The sequence below is a fragment of the Aythya ferina genome (genome assembly GCF_964211825.1).
Source record: "Aythya ferina genome assembly, chromosome: 3".
Taxonomy (NCBI): Eukaryota; Metazoa; Chordata; class Aves; order Anseriformes; family Anatidae; genus Aythya; species Aythya ferina.
In genome coordinates, this window is record NC_140298.1 from 25670875 (window position 1) to 25693457 (window position 22583).

The 22583-nt window shown below is 37.7% G+C and overlaps 1 protein-coding gene across 1 annotated transcript in view; it reads left to right on the forward strand.

Moving 5' to 3' along the window:
• Nucleotides 1-22355, forward strand: part of ACTN2 (actinin alpha 2) — a 68387-nt gene extending 46032 nt beyond the window's left edge. Inside the window, exons 12-21 of the mRNA XM_084514115.1 lie at nucleotides 920-1070; nucleotides 6688-6796; nucleotides 7626-7766; nucleotides 8136-8318; nucleotides 10055-10189; nucleotides 10646-10825; nucleotides 11772-11918; nucleotides 19235-19300; nucleotides 20296-20454; nucleotides 21863-22355. Coding sequence (XP_084370241.1) covers nucleotides 920-1070; nucleotides 6688-6796; nucleotides 7626-7766; nucleotides 8136-8318; nucleotides 10055-10189; nucleotides 10646-10825; nucleotides 11772-11918; nucleotides 19235-19300; nucleotides 20296-20454; nucleotides 21863-22021 — 1430 coding nt within the window. The 3' untranslated portion in view covers nucleotides 22022-22355. The remainder of the gene's footprint in view (nucleotides 1-919; nucleotides 1071-6687; nucleotides 6797-7625; nucleotides 7767-8135; nucleotides 8319-10054; nucleotides 10190-10645; nucleotides 10826-11771; nucleotides 11919-19234; nucleotides 19301-20295; nucleotides 20455-21862) is intronic.
• Nucleotides 22356-22583: the final 228 nt, after the last annotated feature.

Sequence of the window (22583 nt, forward strand, 5' to 3'; positions counted from 1 at the left end):
TTCCAGCCGGAATCTTTTCACACACACTGTGAAAGTAAAACAGAGTCCATCCAATAACACAGTTGCTGGAAGCATACACAACAGTGTCTGCTACCAAGCAGATACTAGAAAGGAAACTACAGTGCTTGTCAGCCCTGAGAGCCTATTTTCTGATCATCTACTCATGCTGACATGTTATGGTTGTTATACAGGGAAAACTTCACATAAGCTGGTATGTAGCATGTGAAACAGCAGCTCCTTCTGGCTCTAGAATCTGCAGAGATGTGTAATTTTGTGTGGTGAGCTACAATTGTAGAGGCTGTATAGATTCAGTTGTCTAATCCAGGAGCTACTGGAGACCAGTATTTCAGTTTTTCTAGCTTTTTGTAACTAGGCTGGCATTTTCCATTTAAAATTCAATAATTGATTTGAAAGACAGACACACATCTTAATTTTGGTTGGAAAGTGCTGAAACAAATAATGCATTGAAAGCAGAACACAAAAAAGAATAACATTTCATTGGTAAGAGTGAAGCTGAACATAGCAGTGTGATTTTTGGTTTCATAGGTCAGTAACGTGCTTTAAAAGACTTATCAGAACAGTTTAGAGCCCTGTTTTTGTTTTTTTTTTTTTTTTTGCTAATATACCATTTTATGACAGTTTCTTGAGTAATGTAATACTAACTATTTTAGATAAGTATAATCATCCTGTGCAAGAATCAAGGAATTACTGAGAGATCTTTAAAAATATTAATTCCTAATTAACACCATTCTGCTGAAGAGTTGCCACTCATTTCTGTTGGGCTGGGATTTCATCTTATACATGTAATTTTGATGATTCTCAGTGAAAAAAGTTGACTAAATTTGCAACTGTTCTAACAGTTTCTAATTCTTTCAGAAAAACAAAACAAAAACACTAATATTTTAATTTTCTCTTTCAGGCAAAGAGCAGATCTTACTTCAGAAGGATTATGAATCTGCTTCTCTGACAGAAGTCCGTGCCATGTTAAGGAAACATGAAGCTTTTGAGAGTGATTTGGCTGCTCACCAGGACAGGGTGGAACAGATCGCTGCCATTGCCCAGGAGCTGAAGTATGTTCCATTTAAAGGCTTGCAGCTGCTGACATTTAACTTTGCGATAAACTCTTTCCAATGAATTTGATAGTGTCATAGGTACCAACGTAAGAATTCCAGAGATAGCTTCATAAGTATATTATCTGTGCCGGTCCCTGAGACCTTTCCCTCATCTCTCCCGTACCCCCAGCCAAATATAGATATTCAACTGACTAAAGTATTTGAAAACAGTCATTTTCAAATTGACTTAACAGTAATTTTTTAGCATTAGCTCTGCTGATGAGTCCATTGTGTGTTGATGGGAATGCTGGAGGTGTCTATTTTGCAGTTCATATGGTTTGCTGAGAGGTACTGGTTGAGTTTTTTAGCTTAGAAAATAATTTTATTTTACCTAAATTACCAATCAGGCATCTTCATGTTGAGATCTGATATTTTCCCATAGGTATATCAGTCCTTTAAAAAGGCTTCACATCCCTAAATTATCTTTTATATACCAGTAGTAGTGGGTCATACACTGAATTTTCTGAAGATTCATTATTCTAGTATACTCCAGCATCATACAAGCAACCAAGCACACAACCTCTTCTGTACAAGTGCAGTTTTCACCCACAGTTCCAGCAGCTTAGCTACAGGACCAATACTTGCACACTCAGCATACTATGTCCCAAGAAAACATAAAGCTGAGAACAACACATTTAATTATTGTTGACATCAGCTAGGAAGGCCAGGGGCCTGCCTGACAGACACCCTTATGGCAACAGAAGTCTTGAATGTTGGTGTAGTTACTCTGGTTAGACTCCATCTTTACTGGTAGAGTTTGCTTTTCTTTGCGGGAAGGCTGTTAATTCACCTAAGTGAAGCAGTTTTGTCAGCAAAGATCTGCCCATACTGACAGTACTGTAATGTTATATACAGATGTCCCTGTTCTGGTAAAGTCATTTTGGTGTATACACCAACATGTGTATGTTTGATTTTTATGATCTTACGCAGTTAATTGCAGTGGTTTTGTACTGTAAAACAGTGGCACTACTCCTGATTTCAGCGTTTGGCACATAATTAAATTCATTGCTCACCCACAGTATAAATCTGCAAAGCCAACGGGAACAAATGTGCGTTAGCTGTTGAAAGAGGAGCCAGCATCAAAATTCCCAGATTCCTGCTCTTGGCTTCAAGCCTCCAAGTTTCAGTTTCTCGACTTCTTGAACAGGCAAAACATCTACTACTCAAAAAGCAAGTGTTAAAAGCATGTCCTCTTTTTACTTTCTAAAGGACCGTAACTCATAAACAGCTCTGCATTCATTAACAATTAAAAAATCGAAGTGCTATCTAAAAATGTAGTTCATACCTGGTAGCAGCAGCACTTTCACTAAATGCATAATTAAAATGGATTTAGAGGAAAAAAAAAAAAAGCTATTTTTCAAGATTGTTTAAGGGAGGAAAAATAAGTACAGGGGATAGAGGAAAAGCTGTCTTTTAGTATGTAAGAAGTCTGAAAAACGCAGAAGATGCTGATTTCACTGAGTATGTCAGTTTATGAAACACCTTCTGACATGCCCTGATCTCTGTTGTAGTTGTTTGTTCTTTCTATACTACAGAATTTAATATCCTTCTGCACTGGAGAAATGCCTAATCATTGTTAATTCAGCATCAACTTTGCAAGTGTTAAGAAACCTTGGGAATGTAGTATACATAGCACAGCATCTGCTTACTAGCATTTTGAACCCTGTGTCCTTTACCTCTGTTGAGGCCAGTGAACACTGTATCCTGTCTATTTTAGGGTTGTCTCCTCTCAGTTGTTTCAGTAATTTGCTGTGTGAAGTTAAACAAGATATTTGTGGCCTGGACGGCAAAGGTGCTGAAAACCCATTGCTTTTAGAGATGCTCTACTTGGACTTCTCCTGTTATCTGTACAATGGGGCTATCAGTGCCTGTTTTTTCACTGAGACTCAGTGGCTCAGTAAGTCTTAGTGCTTCTGGAGAGCAGTGCATGAAAGGTTACAAATGTCACATTTTATTATTAGCTGCAAGCAAATGGGAAGCTTCTGTTTAAATGTTGATTTTAAGTATTTATCCGTAGTTCTTCAGACAGCCATTGAAACGAAGGAGCAAAACACTTTTTTCTTTCTCCAGTCATATTTTTTCATTGAAAGATTAAGCAGTGTTTGAATGCTAAGAAACATTCATTGGCACATGATCCAAAGCTTATTGAAGTCAATGTGGGTATCTTTTTTTTTTTGTTGTTGTTCACTGGATCCACTGATGAGGAATCCTCATCATCCGTGTCTAAATTCCAAGTCAGGACACCTCCATGTTTTGTTTTAGACATCTCATAGCTGTCTAAAATTGCTATTTCCAAGTAGAACAATTGCTGTGTGACCTTGAACTGTACCAGTTACAGTTTCCTGTCCGGTATTTTCTGTGGCAGCAACAAAGTCCACCATGAGCTAAAGTTGCTAAAAGATTGTTGATTGGTGTGATAAAGCATTTGTGTCTATACAAGCAGGAGATTGCAGCCAGGAAGCTGCTGCAGGACTGTTGTATTCTGGACTGTATAGACATGGAAATCCCTGGCAGTGAAGCATGACAAGAGTTGGTTGGCACTCAGTACGAAACTGGAAAAAGAGTCAGGGATTTCTAAAATGGGATTTCCCATTTATGACATAACGAATGCTAAACAGAACTGGAGTAAGCTATAATACAAAGTGCTGAATTCACTTATGGTCCTGTGTGCTTGTTTCAACATTTTCAATCATCAAGATAAAATTTTTGGAATGCAGTTTCTTGCATATCCAGGACATATCCAGTATAGCAACTTATTTTCAGCCAAGAAGACCACTGTCTGGAGTGCATACTGATTTGGAGTGTCTTTTTGCTTCTGGAAACCTGGGCTCAAATTGTGCTTACGTACATGATTAACATGAGCCTGGTTCTAAAGCAGTGCTAAAGCGTGTTGCTCAGCAGGTTATTTTTGTGACACTATCACTATTCCTGAAGTGAGCTCATACATAAACGCTTCTCTGGATCAGGACAAAATCTGACTAAATTTTTAATTCTTTAAATAAAAGACTTAATTAGTTGTAAGATAAATAAGAACAGCTTCAGGATTTTTAAATTCCAAACACTGTAGATTTCAAATTACTGAACAAATAGAAATGACCATTTTCAGTATTTCTGTAACACATGCAGCAGTGCTTTGTTTATGGTTGATAAGCAAAACTTCTTTTTACAGAATATGAAATCCAGTCTCTTTATACCTTCGGTATTGAAAGAGACACAAAAATTAACATGAAAAGAAATGGAAGCCTGTGTCATATTTCCATGTAAACAATCTTCTATAAGTTATTTCTTCCTCTGCTCCTGCTTCAAACAGAACAGTGTTTTTTGATGCATATAATAATACACTTATTGGAAGTAAACTACAGTATGCCCAGAAAGGCAGTGGAGCTAAACTGACTAATGCCACTCAGTGGCATTACGTAGCTTATGATTTTTTTTTTTTTACCCACTGGTGCCCTTTTTAAAAGTTGTTTTGATAATGTTATTCTCCTACCTATTTGTCCACAGCACATATCCCAGGAAGAAATAGGATAGCAGAGATCTTATGGGGAATGACTGAACCTCCCTGGCAGAGCTGGTGGAGGAACGTTGCACATTACCTTCCAGAACTTTGAACAGAGCTGGTACAATCAGTCCCTCACTTGCATGGAAGGACACCTGCCCTTATCCTAATCGACAAAAGGAGTTAAGTGATCCATTGAAGCAAAAATAAAACTTGCTGTACTCTCAGTAATGTGACTGGGAGTATCAAGAAAAACATCCTGTCCGTATTCTGGTATATTAGGTTAAGTATGCCAGAAGAGACCAGAATACAAATCTCCACATCCCATCCACTTAGTGCGCTACCAATGAGCTCACAGTTCACACAGGAATATCATCTAATAGTCTCAATACTCTATAATGCAAAAAAATGAGGTCCAGCCAAAAAGTCTTAGCAATAAATATGTCTTAGCCTGTTTCATCCAAAACTCCATGCACCTGACTTAAAATTTCTTAACTAATAGATGGCTTTTGTTGCATCCCTTGAAGGCTAACAAAAAGGCTTGCTCCAAAGGAAGAAAGAATCAAGTTTTCAAATTAAGGAGTTATTGTGTTTTATGGTTTTCTGGCAGCTTTCTCCTTATACATAACACTTCTTTTACTTTACAATTTTAGTTTTTCTTCTTCTTCTTTCCTTGTCTTTTTTTTTTTTTTTTTTTTGTTATGGCATTTTATTTTTACTTGTTTTACCATTTCTTAGTTTCAATGGTCAATTGATAGCAGCACATGTGAAGCCTCTTTTAAACAGAATGGTTTAGATATTTCTCAGCTTTATCCCTAAGCATATTGTTCCTACTGAGCTTAGAGGAGGAAGGATGTGTGCTGGCCCTGGCCTCCAGTGTATCTTCACGGAGGAAAACTACCTCTGTTCTCATTTTGTCCTCTGTGATTCCCAAAGTTACTGGAGGGAAGTGATCTGTACATTCCTCTTGCCAATTGCCTAGAGAAAGATGTTCAAAAGGAGGGAACAAATTATATCTGCATTTAATGTCTTGTTCAAGCCTCAGAGTAAATCTTAGCTTCATATTGCCATGCTGTCACATAATCACAATCTCTGCAATGCTCACTACTGTGCAAAATGTCCTCAAGGAGCAGCCAAGAGCTAAATTCAGTGAATGATGATAGGCTGATAAAAGTGAACTTCTGAAGTGCCAAACACATGCATTTTATTATGACTGCAGCAGAACCAAGGGGATTATCTGTCATTGAGATCCAAAACTCAGTTTGAAACAGACTCGGTGCAGAATCTCAGGACAGGGCTTAAAAAGTTACTCCAGTCAGTATTGTAAGTCATTTTCTGTCAGGATAATACGAGCATATTAAACTGGTGAAAGAGCAATGCTAACTGCTACATTCCTTTTGGGTGAACTGATTTGCACTGCTGGTACACCTGTGTCTGGATATTTCTGTGTTCTGAACAATCCATTTCTAGGGTGTAACTCTGTAAGGAGTTTCTGGAGAGAAGGATGAAAACTGTTCTCAGTGCCCCATGTCTGGGTAGCCCATGTTAGAGACGGATTATGCCTTGGATGCAACCTGAAATCTGTTTCTCAGTTAAATTATTTCACAGTGTATTAGTATGGATTTTTTTCAGATGAAACTAATGTATTTCAGGCCATTTAGCTTAACACCATTCCAATCTTCAGGAACTTGATAAAGTTCCTGAAACGTATCAAGGAACTTGATGAAGCCTCAGTCTGAAACATTCTGGTCTTCAGGAGATCAAGGTGCTTGTGCAACAAGAAAAGCTGAAACAATGATCATTACAAACCTTAATTGTCTTTAATACCTGGACATCACAAATGGATAATGGATTTTTCTCACAACAAAGGAAGTCAATCCTGTTTCCATGCTGTGCTTCTTGAAATACTGAATGTCTAGAACACGCTTGTCTACACTGCATCAGTTGCTTACCTGGAGGAGAAATATTGCAAAAAAAAAGAGGGTTAAATTACTGAGGGCCAGTGGAAGACTGCACATTGCAACTGCTCCTGTCTCTCAGAAAGTTACACAGACTTTTGTCTTCATTCTTTCTTAGTGAACTGGACTACCATGATGCTGCAAGTGTCAATGATCGATGCCAAAAGATATGTGACCAATGGGACAGCTTGGGAACACTTACTCAGAAACGGAGAGAGGCACTGGAGGTAAGCCAAATAACGATTAGGAGTTCAGCTGAGGGAGTGGGGGAAGGAACCATTTGTTTGTGACCTGGACACAGTACCATTGAGCATCCATTTTGTAATCCAAACAGCAGTAAACCCTTTCATCAGATCTCCATTTCAATTTGCTGTGGTTTCATTTTCAAATAAATTTGAATTGCTCAGACCATATCTGACAGTGCTTAGCTGACAAGGACAGTTCTAAAGCAGCAACAAATGGCATGTCGTTTATAGTACCGCTCTTTGGGAATTTGATGTCCAGCAAGGATAACAAAACACATTAGGTGCTTACCTTTTCATGCTTGTCGGAGCTTCATCAGGTGAGACATGGGATAGTCGTCAGCACTCAGTGAATTTTTTGGTAGTGGGTATTTGAAAGCACTGAGATATACATGTATTTCCAAAGCCTTTTTGCTTAAGAAAAGGGTAGTCACACATATGCATGGAAAGGTGGAAAACCTATGTCTAACTCTTTCTTTCTATATTTACAAGAAATTACTAAAGCAAGATCAGCAGATTTTAATGGATTTGCAGATAGAGTCCAGTAACAAAATACTTAAAATAGTAGTGGTGGGAAAAAACAAGTCATCTAATGTTACTCTTGAAAGGCATACATCCCTTTTTAATGTTTGATATGAAAAGTATCTTTAATGTAATTAGTTCTATTACTTTCAAATAGGTGGTGAAATCAGTCAACGATATAATCGATTGCTTTTGAAAAGATGAGACATGACTTTGCGAGTGTGTGTGTGTGTGTGTAGAGTTAGGTCTTGGCTCTAGTAACAAAGGAATGTATCTTTCCCAACCTATACAGAGGACGGAGAAATTGCTTGAAACAATTGATCAGCTTCACCTGGAGTTTGCCAAAAGAGCTGCTCCTTTCAACAACTGGATGGAAGGTGCTATGGAAGACCTACAGGACATGTTTATTGTTCATAGCATAGAGGAAATACAGGTAAATGATTGACTAGTTTGTGGCTTACAGTCATAGGAAAGGCAGGAAAGGAAGTTTTTCTTTCTTGGAGAGTAAAACAAAAATATTCTGTCTGGACATTTTCTTTGTGATAGGCGACATCTGCTGTACTATAAGTTCTTTCTTGATTGGTATGAAAGTACTCTTGAGATCATGAAAGAAACAATAGTCTTGATAAAGTCAATGAAGGCTTTTTCATGAATGTATCTACACATATTATGTATCTACAGATACATGCAGACAGGGTGTTTGGGAGTTGGAAGAAGAGCTGTGCTTATTTACAGCAGATCCTCCTGATGTTGGAAGAAACATTACTGTTTTCATGCTCTCCCTCTCTGTTTCTGATTTTAGAGTTTAATCTCTGCACATGATCAATTTAAAGCTACTTTGCCAGAGGCAGATGGTGAAAGACAGGCCATACTGTCAATCCAGAATGAAGTTGAAAAAGTTATTCAGAGTTACAGCATGAGAATAAGTGCAAGCAATCCTTACAGCACTGTTACTGTGGAAGAGATTCGTACCAAGTGGGAAAAGGTAATGTATGCTAAATGCATAAAGGACATTGTAACATAGTATTTTGGTTTATGAATACTGAGAATATTCAGAGAACTTAACAATAGATCTGTATTTTTTTTTCTAGCTCATCAGATGCCAGAATGAGCCAATCACTGGTTAAAAACTGGTGGAACTGGCACAAATTAAAAATCTCTTCATAAATGTATTTAATAATATGGAGAGGAGAAAGAGGTGGTAGCATAAAATTAGGTTATCTAATACACTAGGAGCATATTAAATGCAATTAAACACAATTTGCATCTATTAGATACAGTAAAATGAATAGATTGTTTGAAAAGCTGATGTTGAGATGGAAGAAGTAGTAGAAGGTTATGTTAGCTTTCATAATATAAAATATTTCACTGATTTTGTGTTAATTATGACACAGAATTACAGTTCTTTTCTTCAATCATATGGGCATATAGTTACACTGAGAACAAGAGCCCAGCTCTGGAGACCATTTCTATTCTAAGTCAACAGCAGAACTTTAAGAGGTTTCATTTTGAAATTGTCACAGTCTGGATCTGTATTTAAATAAACACCTTTTTCTGTGATCAGTAATGTTAATGAAGCTGTCTTTCTATAAATTGTATCCTATACCTCACTCCTCCTCTGGTGCCACTTATATTTTCCTACTGGCATGTGACTATTCATATTCTCTGTGTCCCTCTACTATGCCCTTTTAATTACTACTTTAATTACTACTCTACTCTAAAATTCTTTGGAACTTTCTACAGTATCTTATGCTCTCTCATGTTTGGTAGGCTCACTTCACAGTATCCCCTGCTCCCATCACTCAGTTTTACCTATGACTTATTTTGGCTTCTTGGTGAGGCAAGAAAAGCACATGTTGCTTTTACAGAGCTGGTGGCTGGCCAGTGTGTGCCCTCCAGAAGAACAGAAATTGCATTTCATTTTCTCAGTATAAGCAGTGTCTTTTCTATTCAGCTCCTGCCTCTCACAAAAGTTGTAAATCTAGCCTCTTTGGGACCATGTTCTGTCCAGTTAGATTGAAATTGGCTGTTACCTTAAAAACACTGGAGAGGGATTAAAGAGAGGCTCTTAGAGCAATCACTTAAGCTTTATTTTCTTTGGAATAAAGTCAAATAATATGCTGAAGGTGAATGAATGTTTAGAATATATGAATTTACCAATTACGTAAGCTTACATGGACAAGGACACAGTCTCAGTGGGTTATAAAAAAAAACAGAGGTATTGACCAAATTCAGAATGTCCCTGTGAAATCCAGTATAAGCCAAAAAAGCATTTGCAGTGTATTAGATGCCTTCAGGTATACATGAGGGACAGCGCATGTGTTGTGCTAACCTATCCTAATGGCTCTGCTTGAATGAAATATTTTTCACTGATTATTCTTAGAGCTATTACATAGAAATTGAATAGTACCTCTGTTTACAGAAAAAATCAAAATAACCGCTCTAGTAACAGTTCAAGTTAAATGATCACCTTGAACTTGAATCCAGTCAGAGGTGAGAATTTCTTCTCCCTGTGTGCTAGTCTCTCTGGTCAGGCCGCCCAAGACCATAGTAGCAATTTCTTATATTAGCACAGAATGGGTAAATAGAACAGTAATCATTTTTCTGGCTTATCCTGATACCAACCTTCAGACTAATAAGAAAATTAATAACTGTGAGCTCATTTGTTTTAAAAGGATTCAATCATGCCTACTCACACTTAGTGCTTTTCCATTCTAACAGGTGAAGCAGCTGGTGCCTCAGAGGGATCAATCCTTGCAGGAGGAATTAGCCCGCCAGCATGCCAACGAGCGCCTGCGTCGCCAGTTTGCTGCTCAGGCCAATGTCATTGGGCCATGGATCCAGACCAAGATGGAGGTGAGCATCAGATGCTCATGCAAAAGCTGATGAATGAAGTGTTATATCATTTATTGTCTTTGTTGTATGCACAGGACATCAGCAATCTCCATGACAGTTTACCAGCATGAACAATTTAGCACCTGTTAAGATGGTTTTTAATAGCGTAAGGTTGTACAAGTGGTATCCTAATGGTTAGTAGGACATGTAGCTTTGAAAAATTTATCACTTATCAACTATTTTGCTTCTGCTCTTAAAAGAAAGATAGTGGGATCACTGGAACTTCAGTACTGATTTCAGAAATAAATGTAGCACATTTTAGAAGAAAAAGTAAAGTTTGTCATCTTTGTATGAAGGTTTTATTACTATTGCTTCTTAGTCTGATAGTATTACATACTTAGGTGAATGTGAGTCAAATCAGAAAATCTGAAACTTATATTTTGTGGGGTGGGGGGGTGTCTCTCTTTCTTTTGACAGGAAATTGCCCGCAGCTCTATTGAAATGACAGGGCCTTTGGAGGACCAGATGAATCAGCTGAAGCAATATGAGCAAAATATCATTAACTATAAACACAACATTGACAAACTGGAAGGAGATCATCAGCTTATACAAGAAGCCTTGGTGTTTGACAATAAGCACACCAACTATACTATGGAGGTAGGCATTTACTCCATTTTGTACTTGTTAGTTCATTTTGGCCTCTTCTATCATATAACTGCCTTCCCTGATTTGAAGAGACTACAATGGAGGATGGAATTTGGCAGACTTTCTGATGATCTTATTAGACTTATTTTAAAAAAACGCTGTTTTTTTGTCACTTGCCCATACTAGGCTGAGAATGGCCTAGTGCTGTGTGAGAGCTGTTTCCATGACTGAGGCATAAGATATTTCCAAGAACCCTTCCTAGGCCTAAGAAAGGTGAAACATAAAGGCTTATTGGCTTGATTTCTCTTCTAAGTTAATGTAAGCAAAAAGTTAAAAATTAAAATTTAGCTCATCATGACTTGTTTTGTTTTTCTTCAGATAAACACCAGAAGGTTTTTTGTTGTAGTTTTTACATTTTGTTTTTCTATGACAAAGCAATGTTTCTCTTTATGACAAACTCATGAAGGGTTTGAGAATTTACAGATTGTCAGTGAAGGTCCCAGTGCTGATGATGTGTAGGATGACACGTGTTGAACACATGAGAGACTCCTCGGTTTTAAAGAAAACTTTTGATATTTGTAAAGTGACCTGTGAGTTTACTAATTTACAGAATGTAGTAATATAGCTGAAACTGGTAATACTGGAAACAGTGTTGTTTGAATACCTACCTCTGACCAACTCAGGTTATGGAAAATAGCAAAGTCCAAGTCTTGTAGTCCAGAATAAACGCACTTTTAGTAAAGAAGTACCTATTTAGAAACCAGTTCCATATTTTCTTGAAGACCATTTTTATTTTTAATGGTCCTTGGTCATAATGTACAGTTAGTGGTATGGAAAAGGTATCACAGAAATATTTAGAGCTGTTTTTTTTTGTTGTTTTGTTTTGCTTACTGTACTTTTCATAGCATTAGAAAAATATATATTATTCTTTAATAAACCAGTGTTTTCTCTATTGTAGCACATCCGTGTTGGATGGGAGCTCCTACTTACCACCATTGCTCGAACTATCAATGAGGTTGAGACTCAGATCCTCACAAGAGATGCCAAGGGTATCACCCAAGAACAAATGAATGACTTCAGAGCATCATTCAATCATTTTGACAGGGTACAGTACTCCTGCTTTTTCTCATTTAGCAATAGTCATTGTTCCCAAAAGCAAGTTTCTTTCCATTCCATATGTAAGCCTCTTAAAAATCTGCGAACTCAGTAAAAGTAGTTTTTTATTTAAAAAAAAAAAAACAGATTTTTTTTTTAAAAAAAAACAGCAGTAAAGATCAGTTAACAAATAATTTACAGCCTTATGAAATTATAGCATTGTACAGACACTTTAAAGATTGATTTATACTCTTTAAATGTAATGCAAAATTATAGTTCTGGTAGTATTGTTGAGGATCCATTCAAATAACAGGCAAGACTGGATGCACTGTTATGGAAAATAATGTGCCCTTTTATTTTAAGGCAGTGCAGCACATTGTATGCACTTGCCATTGGCTTCCACCTCATTAAATATAGCTGTAATCTTGATTACAGTATGTTTTTTTCTTTGAATTGCAATTTGTCGCCATAGAAGTGTATTTGTGGGGAATACAGTTAGGGCACAGATAGCTGTCAAAGAAAACCCTTTATTTTCCTGGCTGTAAGTGGGAAGTAAGAGGCTGTGCATTTCATTTATTTAATCAGAGGTGAATAAGAAAGTAGGAATTAAGACACTTCTGTGAAGAAACTTAGCTCCTTCCATGATTTATGTAGTACTCATGGATAGAGGATTAAAAAGATCTACTTATAGAAACAGTAGCAATATACATGCAGACAGGGTTCTCACATTCCTGGTTGGAGAACCATCTGTACATGAATTAGCTCTGCTGGGTCTCTACTCACAGGTACCCACCTTCAAAACTGAATTCACATTTCAAATTCTGAAAAAAAAAGATTACCGCAGTGCAGGACTAGGCTGTTGTCTTTATCTCAATATAAATTCCTGTAGTTATCAGACTCTGCTTATCCCCTAATTTATATTCTATTATTTTGTGTGTCAGCTCTTTCAAATTATTTCAGGCTCTAGCAAAGTGCTACTTGATTTTCACTAACTTCTTGTTTGTCCAGCTCTATCCAGAATGGTTACCCATACCTGGAATTATACTTCATGTGTATTGGATGCTGACAGTTACAGTTTGCTAAGTATTCTTTAGAATATACTTAACTGTTTAGGATGAAAAGCAGAATTCCCAAGCCTCTGCTTTTTGAAGGAACACACAAGTATAGAAAAGGCTAGCTACACAGGAATCAGGAAGAGATTTTATGGAAAATGTTACTTTCCGTATAATGTTATTCTACTGCAGTGTAATTCCTTTTTGTATTTGCTGAGGAAGCAGAAGATACCACTACAGAAGCAGAGAGAACTTCCTTGGCTTGGGAAGTAGCATACTAAATGGCTTTCCCAATGCAGAAGAGCAGATGACTGAGCAGTTAGAGCTATTAAAAGCGAATTTATCTAGGCTTGGATAAATTACATGGAAGTATTTCAGAGTATTTAAGATACGACAGCTTCCTAAAGATAAGGAAGTGAGGTGACTGAATCCTAGTATATGTTACGCTGGATAGCCATTTCTAGCATTCTTATATCTTTGTAGTTCATAGGTAAGTTGTCTGCCATGCTGGCAGCAAGGCTGGTTCAGTCAATGAGGAGCCACTCTTGGCGTCTCTTGGTGCCCCAGAAGGTCTTGAAGGAAGAAGCTAATTCCTACATCAACCAGCCCTAGTGTTAGGGATCTTCAGGCTTTGCAGAAATAGAAGGACTTTGAGATACCAAAGAGTCCAATAGAGCAAAGGCATTGGAAGGGCCTGTGTATCACATAGCCACAGGCAGGCTGGAGATGGGCCATGACAATAACGTACAACACAGAAGGGCCTCTCAGCTCCTAGATCATTGCCTACCCATGTCTGCCCACTTCTTTAGGTTATAATGAGTGCTCCTTCTATATAATGCATAGTATATAATGCAGTATATAATGCAGTGCTCCTTCTGCCCTTGCTTCTGTTGCAGCTGAGTCAGAAGTGCAAGATTCTCCAGTAGCTTCTAGGGCCTCAACATCCTGGGCCTGGACTGCAAGTTTAGCTGCACACCCTATCTGTCCCAATATCAGATATAATTCAAAGGCCTTAAAAATAGGCCTGGAAGGATCACATTAAGAGAAAAACAATTTTGCAAATACCCCCTTTAGCACACTCCTTCCATCAGAGATGGGAAATCAGTCCAGGAGGACTTCAGTATAGTCACAGTACAGCAATTACATTCTTAGAAGCACAATACAAGTTTAAGAAAGGAAAACAGTAAGATCTAAAACCACTCAGCCCTCAAGCCAGGCTTTCTGCAGGGGACAGATAGCAGAAACACTGATAAAAGAAAAGCTTATGCTGATTAAATTACACTGTAATTTAAAGGGCAGATGCGACTTGATCTACGCAGACTAGGAGACATTGAACAAAAATGTTTGAGAGAGGCAGGCTTGTTTTTCATGTTTATATCTTCCCTGTCCTTGCACACTTGAATGTTTAGCATCAGTGAACAAAGACAACCCAGGGTGCTTCAGGGATACTTCTGGCTACACTAAATAATGAAGACTCTAAATTTGAAATTTAGATAGAGAGGGCAGTAATGTATTCTTTTATGGTCTTGATTATCTTAAATAGAAATGAAGAGGAAACTGGATCATCTGAACATAGGCACTAACATAAAAGTACTGACTTCTTCATGTAAGAAGGAAAAAATCATTTAGCAATATATGTAATAATTCTGTTGCTCATAGGAGCATTTCTGAATGCCTGACATAGTTTAAAAAATACACTGGAAGAATTAGTCTGCAATTCACAGTGATGAATAGCCAAAAAAGATTTGAAAAATTAATGCTGCCCTTGACCAGTAGGCTTTAAATGCATAAGCACAACAGAATCATTTATGCCTGCTATAGCTCTGACTTCTGTGGTATTTCTTCAGTTTAAGAAACATCTTAATGTTGAACTCTTAGGGTATGTTGAGGATGTCAGTAGAGTACTAATGTGCAGAGTAGCTCCCTTCTCCATTTTAAAGAATGTGTCTTGGTACACATAAACCTAACAACTTTCTTCCACTCCAGGAAGAATATATATGTGCATGTGTGTATACACACACACACACACACATAAACACACATACATAAAAATATAGTTTGTAATCAATTATGAGGCTTAATTCTACCATTGTTAGGTCTTTGAAAGAGAGCTAAGTTATTATTTTAAATGGCTTCTCCACCTTGAATATTTGAAAGAAAACTATTCCGTACTTTCCAAGCTTTTGTTTGAGTCTACATGCCTCAGACTCCCAAATTGCACTGAGTAAGTGGATATAAGTGCATATAAAAATTACAAGGGTGGGAAGAGTTTGCATTTTTTTCAGTGCATCCACCAGCACATTCGTGCTAACACAAAAAGCATTACAAGTCATCTTTATTAAAGGGAGGTGGTAAATACACTATTTCTTTTGGGGCAAGGGGCAGCCTGCCAGGGGCTTCTCTTCCCAACAGACATGTATGCATGCTGGTACCCAAGACATTATTCCTGAGGATGTTGCTCCTTACCCACTATTCCTTGCTGGAGGCTATGCCTGAAGGCACAGCCTAGTTGTAGGTATAAATGTAAGTCTTTAGCAAAGCTGGTATATTTCCTTCCTCACTGTGATTGCATAGAGGAAAAAAGAGAAAATGGGACACCATGTCTGAATCATAGCAGTTTAGAAGTGTTTAAAATGGTGAATAGCTGCATTATGGTATGCAGGCAAATTGGGACATTGACATAGACATGTTGCCAGTCACTGGTTTTCAAATCTTTTCATACAGATTCCTTTTTCAGATTCAGTATATTTAGTACATTCTAATTAAGATCACGAAGTATGGGATAAAAGATCTGCAGCTGCTTTGCAAGCGATATCCTACTGGCTGTTAATGTATGCTATTGTTGATTTTTGTGCAAACTACAGGTTTTAACAAGGAGCTCTGCATGCAGAACAAGAGCATCCTGCCACGATATATTTCACTAACAGAAAAACAACAGCACCCTAGTAAATGAACCCTATGATCAGGTCAGTTAGCACTCAGGAAACCAAGGCACATATTTGAGAATGTATTTCTTTGACTCAGAAGCACACTTTTTTATATAAGGCCACATAAAGGTCATATAGGGGAAGGAAAAGTTTTCTGGAGGCTAATAATGAAGGTTTCAGTGTTTTACTTCATGTCTGTAGGAAAAGATAAATGAGCCAATTATTTATATGCTTAAAAAAACTAATTTCAGTGCTGGTGTGTAAACAATGCAAAGAACCATTTTCCACTGAGCAAGCCATTATATGGATTTGATTTATGACTTAATTGCAAAATATCGTTGTATCTGATGCAACTCCAGTATTTGGCAAAGATTTTTTTTTTTATGCTGTAGATGATAAAGATTAAAACAAATTAGCTACAAGAAAGTGAGAGCCTGCACATGGCATGACTACTTCTATTGGGGAATCCCAAAGGCAGATGCTGCATGTGAGCTTCAGTGCAACTATCGCATTCCTAGAGAAAATGGTTGCTTTGGTAGATATGCTAGCCTCCCTTTCACTCCTGGCTGCCCTCTTCTACTTGTTGCATGACTACAGCTGCCATGTATGGCTGGTTAGGATGCTTACACATACAGTGAACACCCCCAGTGTACTTAAATATCTAATATTCCCCTACCAAATCCTGTGGGGGGGGAGAGGAAGAGGAACAGGAGTTGGCTCTTAGTCCCCATTTTTATATTATTTTGTTTGTAGTTACACAGTAATTTCTATGGCTTTAGAAAGAAGATAAAATGAGCTGACTTCACTCCTGGTGTGACTTGCTCCCATTGCCTGTCCTCAGGATGGGTTTGCAGAGTTTCAAGTCAGCATAGATTAACATTTTCAGCAAATGATAAAACAAGCCATTTTGAATGCTTTATAGCACGAATCATCCCATAAAATAGAGATGTTAAAAGAAAAATCACTGTGGTTGTGGCTTTCAACTAAATGCTGTTCCAAATGTGTAGCTTTGCTTTATCTCTCATCACTGACTTCTCACTGTTATTTTTCATCTTCCCTTCGTGGAGCTGGTGGGGATTGATGTAGAGGGAGTCAGTATAATCACAGCATGATATGTCAAAAATGCATGGTGTCATGAAGTTAACCATCACTTAATCCTATTCATTGGTTAAATAAGCTCAGTGCATTTGTTAAAACTCTTAAAATTTCAGTTATGCATAACTACACAGAAATTTTCAAAAGTAAGTTATTCATCCACCAGGCAAACCCACTCCCTGTAAAAAGCAGACAGAAAACCTTGGATCTTCTGCAAACTGTCAATCTGTCAAATCAATAAAGGCAAAATTTTTCAGCTTGGGAACATCTTTGTAGTTATATACATGGTAACTCAATCTGAAGTACATGGCAGATAGGGCACATTTTGTATGAGCAACAAGGAAGAGAAGAACCAGTCTGTTTTTAAGAATTAGTGTAAATTTCTTGACCTGCAAAATAGAAAAATTAATTGGTTCAAAGCAATGATGGAATTTGTGGTGATGGAATTAGGAGCTAGAATTATATTTGTTATATTAATTTTTATATATAGATCTGTATAGATCTGTATACTGTACAGATCATTAAAGAACAGAAAATAAGATGTATCATTTCTTTGGGATCTAGGGAAAAGTCAATTGTTTTGTAGTTCTCTCTTTCATTTGAAACACATGTTCAGTTGTTACGTAATATTATCAGATCAAGAGAGAAGTAACAGTGATTGCGCAGGGAAAAAGTGTTTGAACAGATTCAGTGATCTGTTTACTGAATCTTGAATACACTGTTGTACAGCAATATAAAAAGGAGATAGCAAATGGTAGTACAATATAATGGTAGTACAATAGAATGAAAACCATCGTATCAGCATAAATGTTAAAAAGCGCCTGTTCACAAATTTGTGAACAATGTAGTTGAAATAAGGACCTCTTGTACCAAGTGAAAAACTAAAGCATGAAACTAAAAACGTTGTACACATTTTAGGTAATTAATTGCAATAAGTTGACATTATGTTTCCATGAATTTATATAAACATATGGTTATTCATAAAAGAGTAGAATGTTCTTTACTAACCAACTAACCTGATCTGTGATTTTTTCCTTTTTCCTTTCACCTTCCAAATGCATGACCTTGATGGGATGCTAGGATGAATCTGGCAATCTACACTCTGATGAATTTAAAGCCTGCCTCATCAGTCTAGGACAGGTTGGAAATGATCTGCAGGTAGAGGAAACTGATATTGTTTTGTTTTCAGATAGGCCAATATAATAATTGCCAATTTTGGAGTTAAACACCAGTGTATTCAGCACAATGCTGTAAAAAGATTCTGCCCCTGGGAAGGCAGCTGGATTAGAAGGACTCTCAGCATACCTTGGAACCACATTTCTTGGACTCTGCATTCTGCATTCAAAGATTTTTCAGGTTGCTTCTTTCACTTGATGAGACAACTGTGGGAAACTTCTATGCTTCTTGCACCCAGACTTCTCATTTTCCTTTCCTCAGACTCAACACAAGCTCTCTACTGCTCTCTCCTTATTTAGAATGATCAGTCTTCTCACAGCCACTGTATTATACCACAAAACAGAGGACAAATTTCTTTACCTTATTACTGTCATGCCATTTACTGTTTATTTACCTCTGAGCCAGGAATGACACATGTTGTTGCCTGTAAAATAAGCAACCTCCTTCTATACAAGGTCTTCCAGTGACTTTCTTCTAAGTTTTGTAAGTGCCGTCCTTTAAGTCAGTGCGCTCATCTCTTTGTTGTAGTATAGAGCTTGAAGAGTAGTCGGAAGACAGAAAATCCATGTGTTTATTTCCTATATATCAGCAGGCAGCTCTTATCATGTACCTTGGAGGTGGAGTGTTTTAAATAGTCAGTGATACTCTATTTTGTCTGTTTTTAACAACACTTCTAGTCACTACACTGTCCTTTGCAGAGAACTGAAAAGACTTTGTGTATCAGGGAGGCAGCTTGTGCATCTCCTCATTTTGACTAGTTTAGTAACAAACTTTTCTCCTTGCTCTTTTCTTTGTCTTCTCTGGTTGTCTCCTCTGTATTTTTGACCTCTCCCTTCTCTCTCCCCTGACCTTTCACCTTGTGATGAAAATGTCTGTTTCCTGTGTGTAATATGTTAGCTACTTCTTCCTCCTCTAAAACTGCTGATGATTCTGGTGATCTGCTTGGGCAATATCAATGAATACTGTTCATACACTGGATCCAATTTCCCAATGGTCTATACTCATCATCACTGAAAATGACCTTGGATGCTTCACACCTTCCCTTCCTATGTTCCTTACATTGTTTTGGTCAATAGAGGAAGAATGGACTGATGGACCACGATGATTTCAGAGCTTGCCTGATTTCAATGGGTTATGATTTGGTATGAATTTTACGAAACAATGGCAATTGATTTTGCTTACAGCTTGTGACATTAACCCAGCAACACTAAACCTTATTTAGACTGGCAGAATACTAATAATGTAATTTACACTAGAGATATTAGTTCCTTGTTTGTTTGCTTTTTCTGTGTTTTCAAATGGTTAAAAAGGAAGTTAAAAGTAAAACTAGGCACTTGAGAACCATATTCTATGGTCAGCTGTATTGCTCTTTGAATTATAAGGAAATTTTCAAAGTTGAATTTAACAGTCATTAAATCTTTATTTTTTCTTTCTTTTCTATGTAAAATTAAATTTTTTATCTGCATGAGGAAGGACAAGTTTGATGTTTTTCACTTCTTATTATTCTCATGAACTAGGTTTGGGTGTTGCACTCTTTGCCCTCATTTTTCAAAAAAAAAACCAAAAAATCCCCTCATCCATACATACCAGTTCATTCTTTTTAGGGGGGGGGGGGGGGGGGGGAGAAATCAGCCAAAGTTGAACTCTCCTGTATTTGGCATGACATTTTTAGAATTTTTTCCCTCAGTTCTTTGTTTAGTGAGTCTGCGTGTACCTTCTTGGGGTATTTTTCCACGTTCCTGTGCAGTACCTAAATTACCATGGGGTTATTATTGGTTTTAGGAGGTGGTGAAAAATGAAGGGTTAAAACAAGGTTAACAGGCACTGAGAGAGAATGGCACAGGGGGGAAGTTACAGAAAGCTAATTTAAAGGTATGTGCTGTGTATTTAGGACAAAGAATATCTTTTTCAGAGGCACCATGGCTGTTCTACAAAAGAGAGGTAGTCATTTAAGATCCCAGATTTCACTGACTGTGACATTTGTGTTCCTAAGTCAGTAAAATGCTTTAAAGACTATGACCACTGGTCCCTACTGGGCATGTGGACGTGGGCTTCATGGGATTTCAGAGACTGATATTACAGTGACCTTTTTCTTTTTCTTTTTTTTTTTTTTTATTATTTTTTAATTCTCTGAAAGGGTGAAGCTGAGTTTGCCCGGATCATGTCTCTGGTTGACCCCAATGGACAAGGAACTGTTACTTTCCAATCCTTCATTGACTTCATGACCAGAGAAACAGCAGATACAGACACAGCTGAGCAAGTGATAGCTTCCTTCAGAATCCTGGCTTCAGATAAGGTCAGTCATTGTGCTTCTGGCTGTAAGGATTAAATAGCTCTCCTGTTTAGCTCTTATTTACTGAAAGTCTTATACAAGCTTTTCAGTAATTATGAAGCTTTGTTTTGGGTTCATAAGAGTTCAGAGAAGGCACTTGCCTTTTTTCTCGTATGGAACCAACACTCTTAGCTGAAATGTGTGCAGAATTCAAGGCTTGTATTGTCACACAGAGATAACAAAAATAGACATCTTAGAGAATGAAATCTTAGACAAACAGTTTGTCCATATAATGGTTATATTGTACATCAAGCTGTTTCCACACAGCAGCCTTCATTAAAGGGGAACTCATTCTGCCTTTCATGATGTTGTCTGGATGTTTCAGTGCAGAATTTGGCCCTCTGGAACACAGCCTGGGTCAATTGCACAAGCTTACACCCAGTTGTGAGCCAGGTTGTGACCTGACATCTCATGCAACAAGGTGATGCAATGTGGCATTGCCCCATCCTAGGAGGAAGCTTCCTCTGTTCCTCCACGGGTACATGGAGGAGGCTCCTGAGTTTGGAATGCTCTCCTCCCAACAGCCAGATCCACTGCTGAGTGAGCTGTGTTAAGAAGATGAAAGGGAGGACAATGGCAACACAGTAGCCTCTGGAGGAGTCAGGGCCTCATCTGCCAGGAAACCAATCCTGTGCTATTGAGAAAGAAGAGATCACAGCAGTATGGGTCTATTTGCCCAAGCTCGCTCTATTGATTTTCTCATTCTGACTGTTTGTATTGATTTTGTGATCTCAGTTATTAAGGACCACATTCTGAACTCAGGACATGTTTGCAGTAGTCATCACAGTTACTGTGGACCTCATTTTGAATTCCAGACGTGTTCTCAGTAGGAATTCATGTGGAAGATGAAAGCCAAGGTCTCAGGAAAATACAATTTTCTTTATGTTGCTATTTTAAACAATGCTAAGTCTATTAGTGTTTTCAGAGTGTATTCTTCATATCATAAATGCAAGCCATTAATAGCAATAGCGCATCTTTCATTATAAATATATTAGGGTGTTGAAGCTACCAGGATCTAGCTGACAGTGTGTCTGCCCTGTCACTGCAGAAGGGGCAGTGAGGCACTCTAGGGATACTGAACTAGCTACCCATGGATGAACTCCTGTAGCAGTAGCCGTCTACCCACTGCTGCACAGTGATCCATTGCTAACACACACAGGTACATATCCTGAGACTGGATTTTAACCTAATCAGTTTGTTGGTGTAGGATTATCTCCTTCATTATTAAGGGTGGAGTTTATCAAGGGGAACGTTTGTTTTCAGGAAAATGAGCAGGACATCCAAGTGTATTAGCTGCAGTTACAGAAAATGAATGTATTTTATGTCTTTGAAGAATACATACTGAATTTGTCAATCATTTCCCCCCTCACAGCCTTACATCCTCGCAGATGAGTTACGTCGAGAGCTGCCTCCTGAGCAGGCTCAGTACTGCATCAAGAGAATGCCTCCATACACTGGCCCAGGTTCTGTTCCTGGGGCTCTGGATTACACCTCATTTTCATCAGCACTGTATGGAGAAAGTGACCTCTGATTCTGTAATTGGCTGTATTCATAGCAAACACAAAAAATACCCACCTGATTGCCCAGATTGCTTCTCAAAAGGTTTGACAAGCTGATTTAAAAATGAGTTTTACAAATGCAGTAGGTATCTTCAGTGTAAAGTGCTATTACTAAAGCAACTAGTGTATATTAATGTGTGCAGCACGCTAGATTACTGCATTGTTGGTTTTAGGTTGTCTGTCCTATACAATGCAAGAAAATATTAAAAAAAAAAAAAAAAAAAAAAGGCAAGATACTGACTTTGGAAATATCCCTTAAGAAGATAGAATGTAAGGCCTAAGAACATTGAAACTTCCAATTATTTAGACTCACAAAATATTTCTCCATTTTCAGAATGTTTCAATGCCCTTTGTGCTTCTTTTACGATGTTCATAAAACTATGTTAAAGTCATGCTTTTTTTCTTTCATAGAGCAATGTTATTTTCCTCTTATGATTTCTGATTTTATATGCTTCTGCTGGTGAAATTTAATAACATATTAAAATGAAGTTTTTCAGGGAAGAAATATATAAAAGAAGTAAACTACCTAATTAC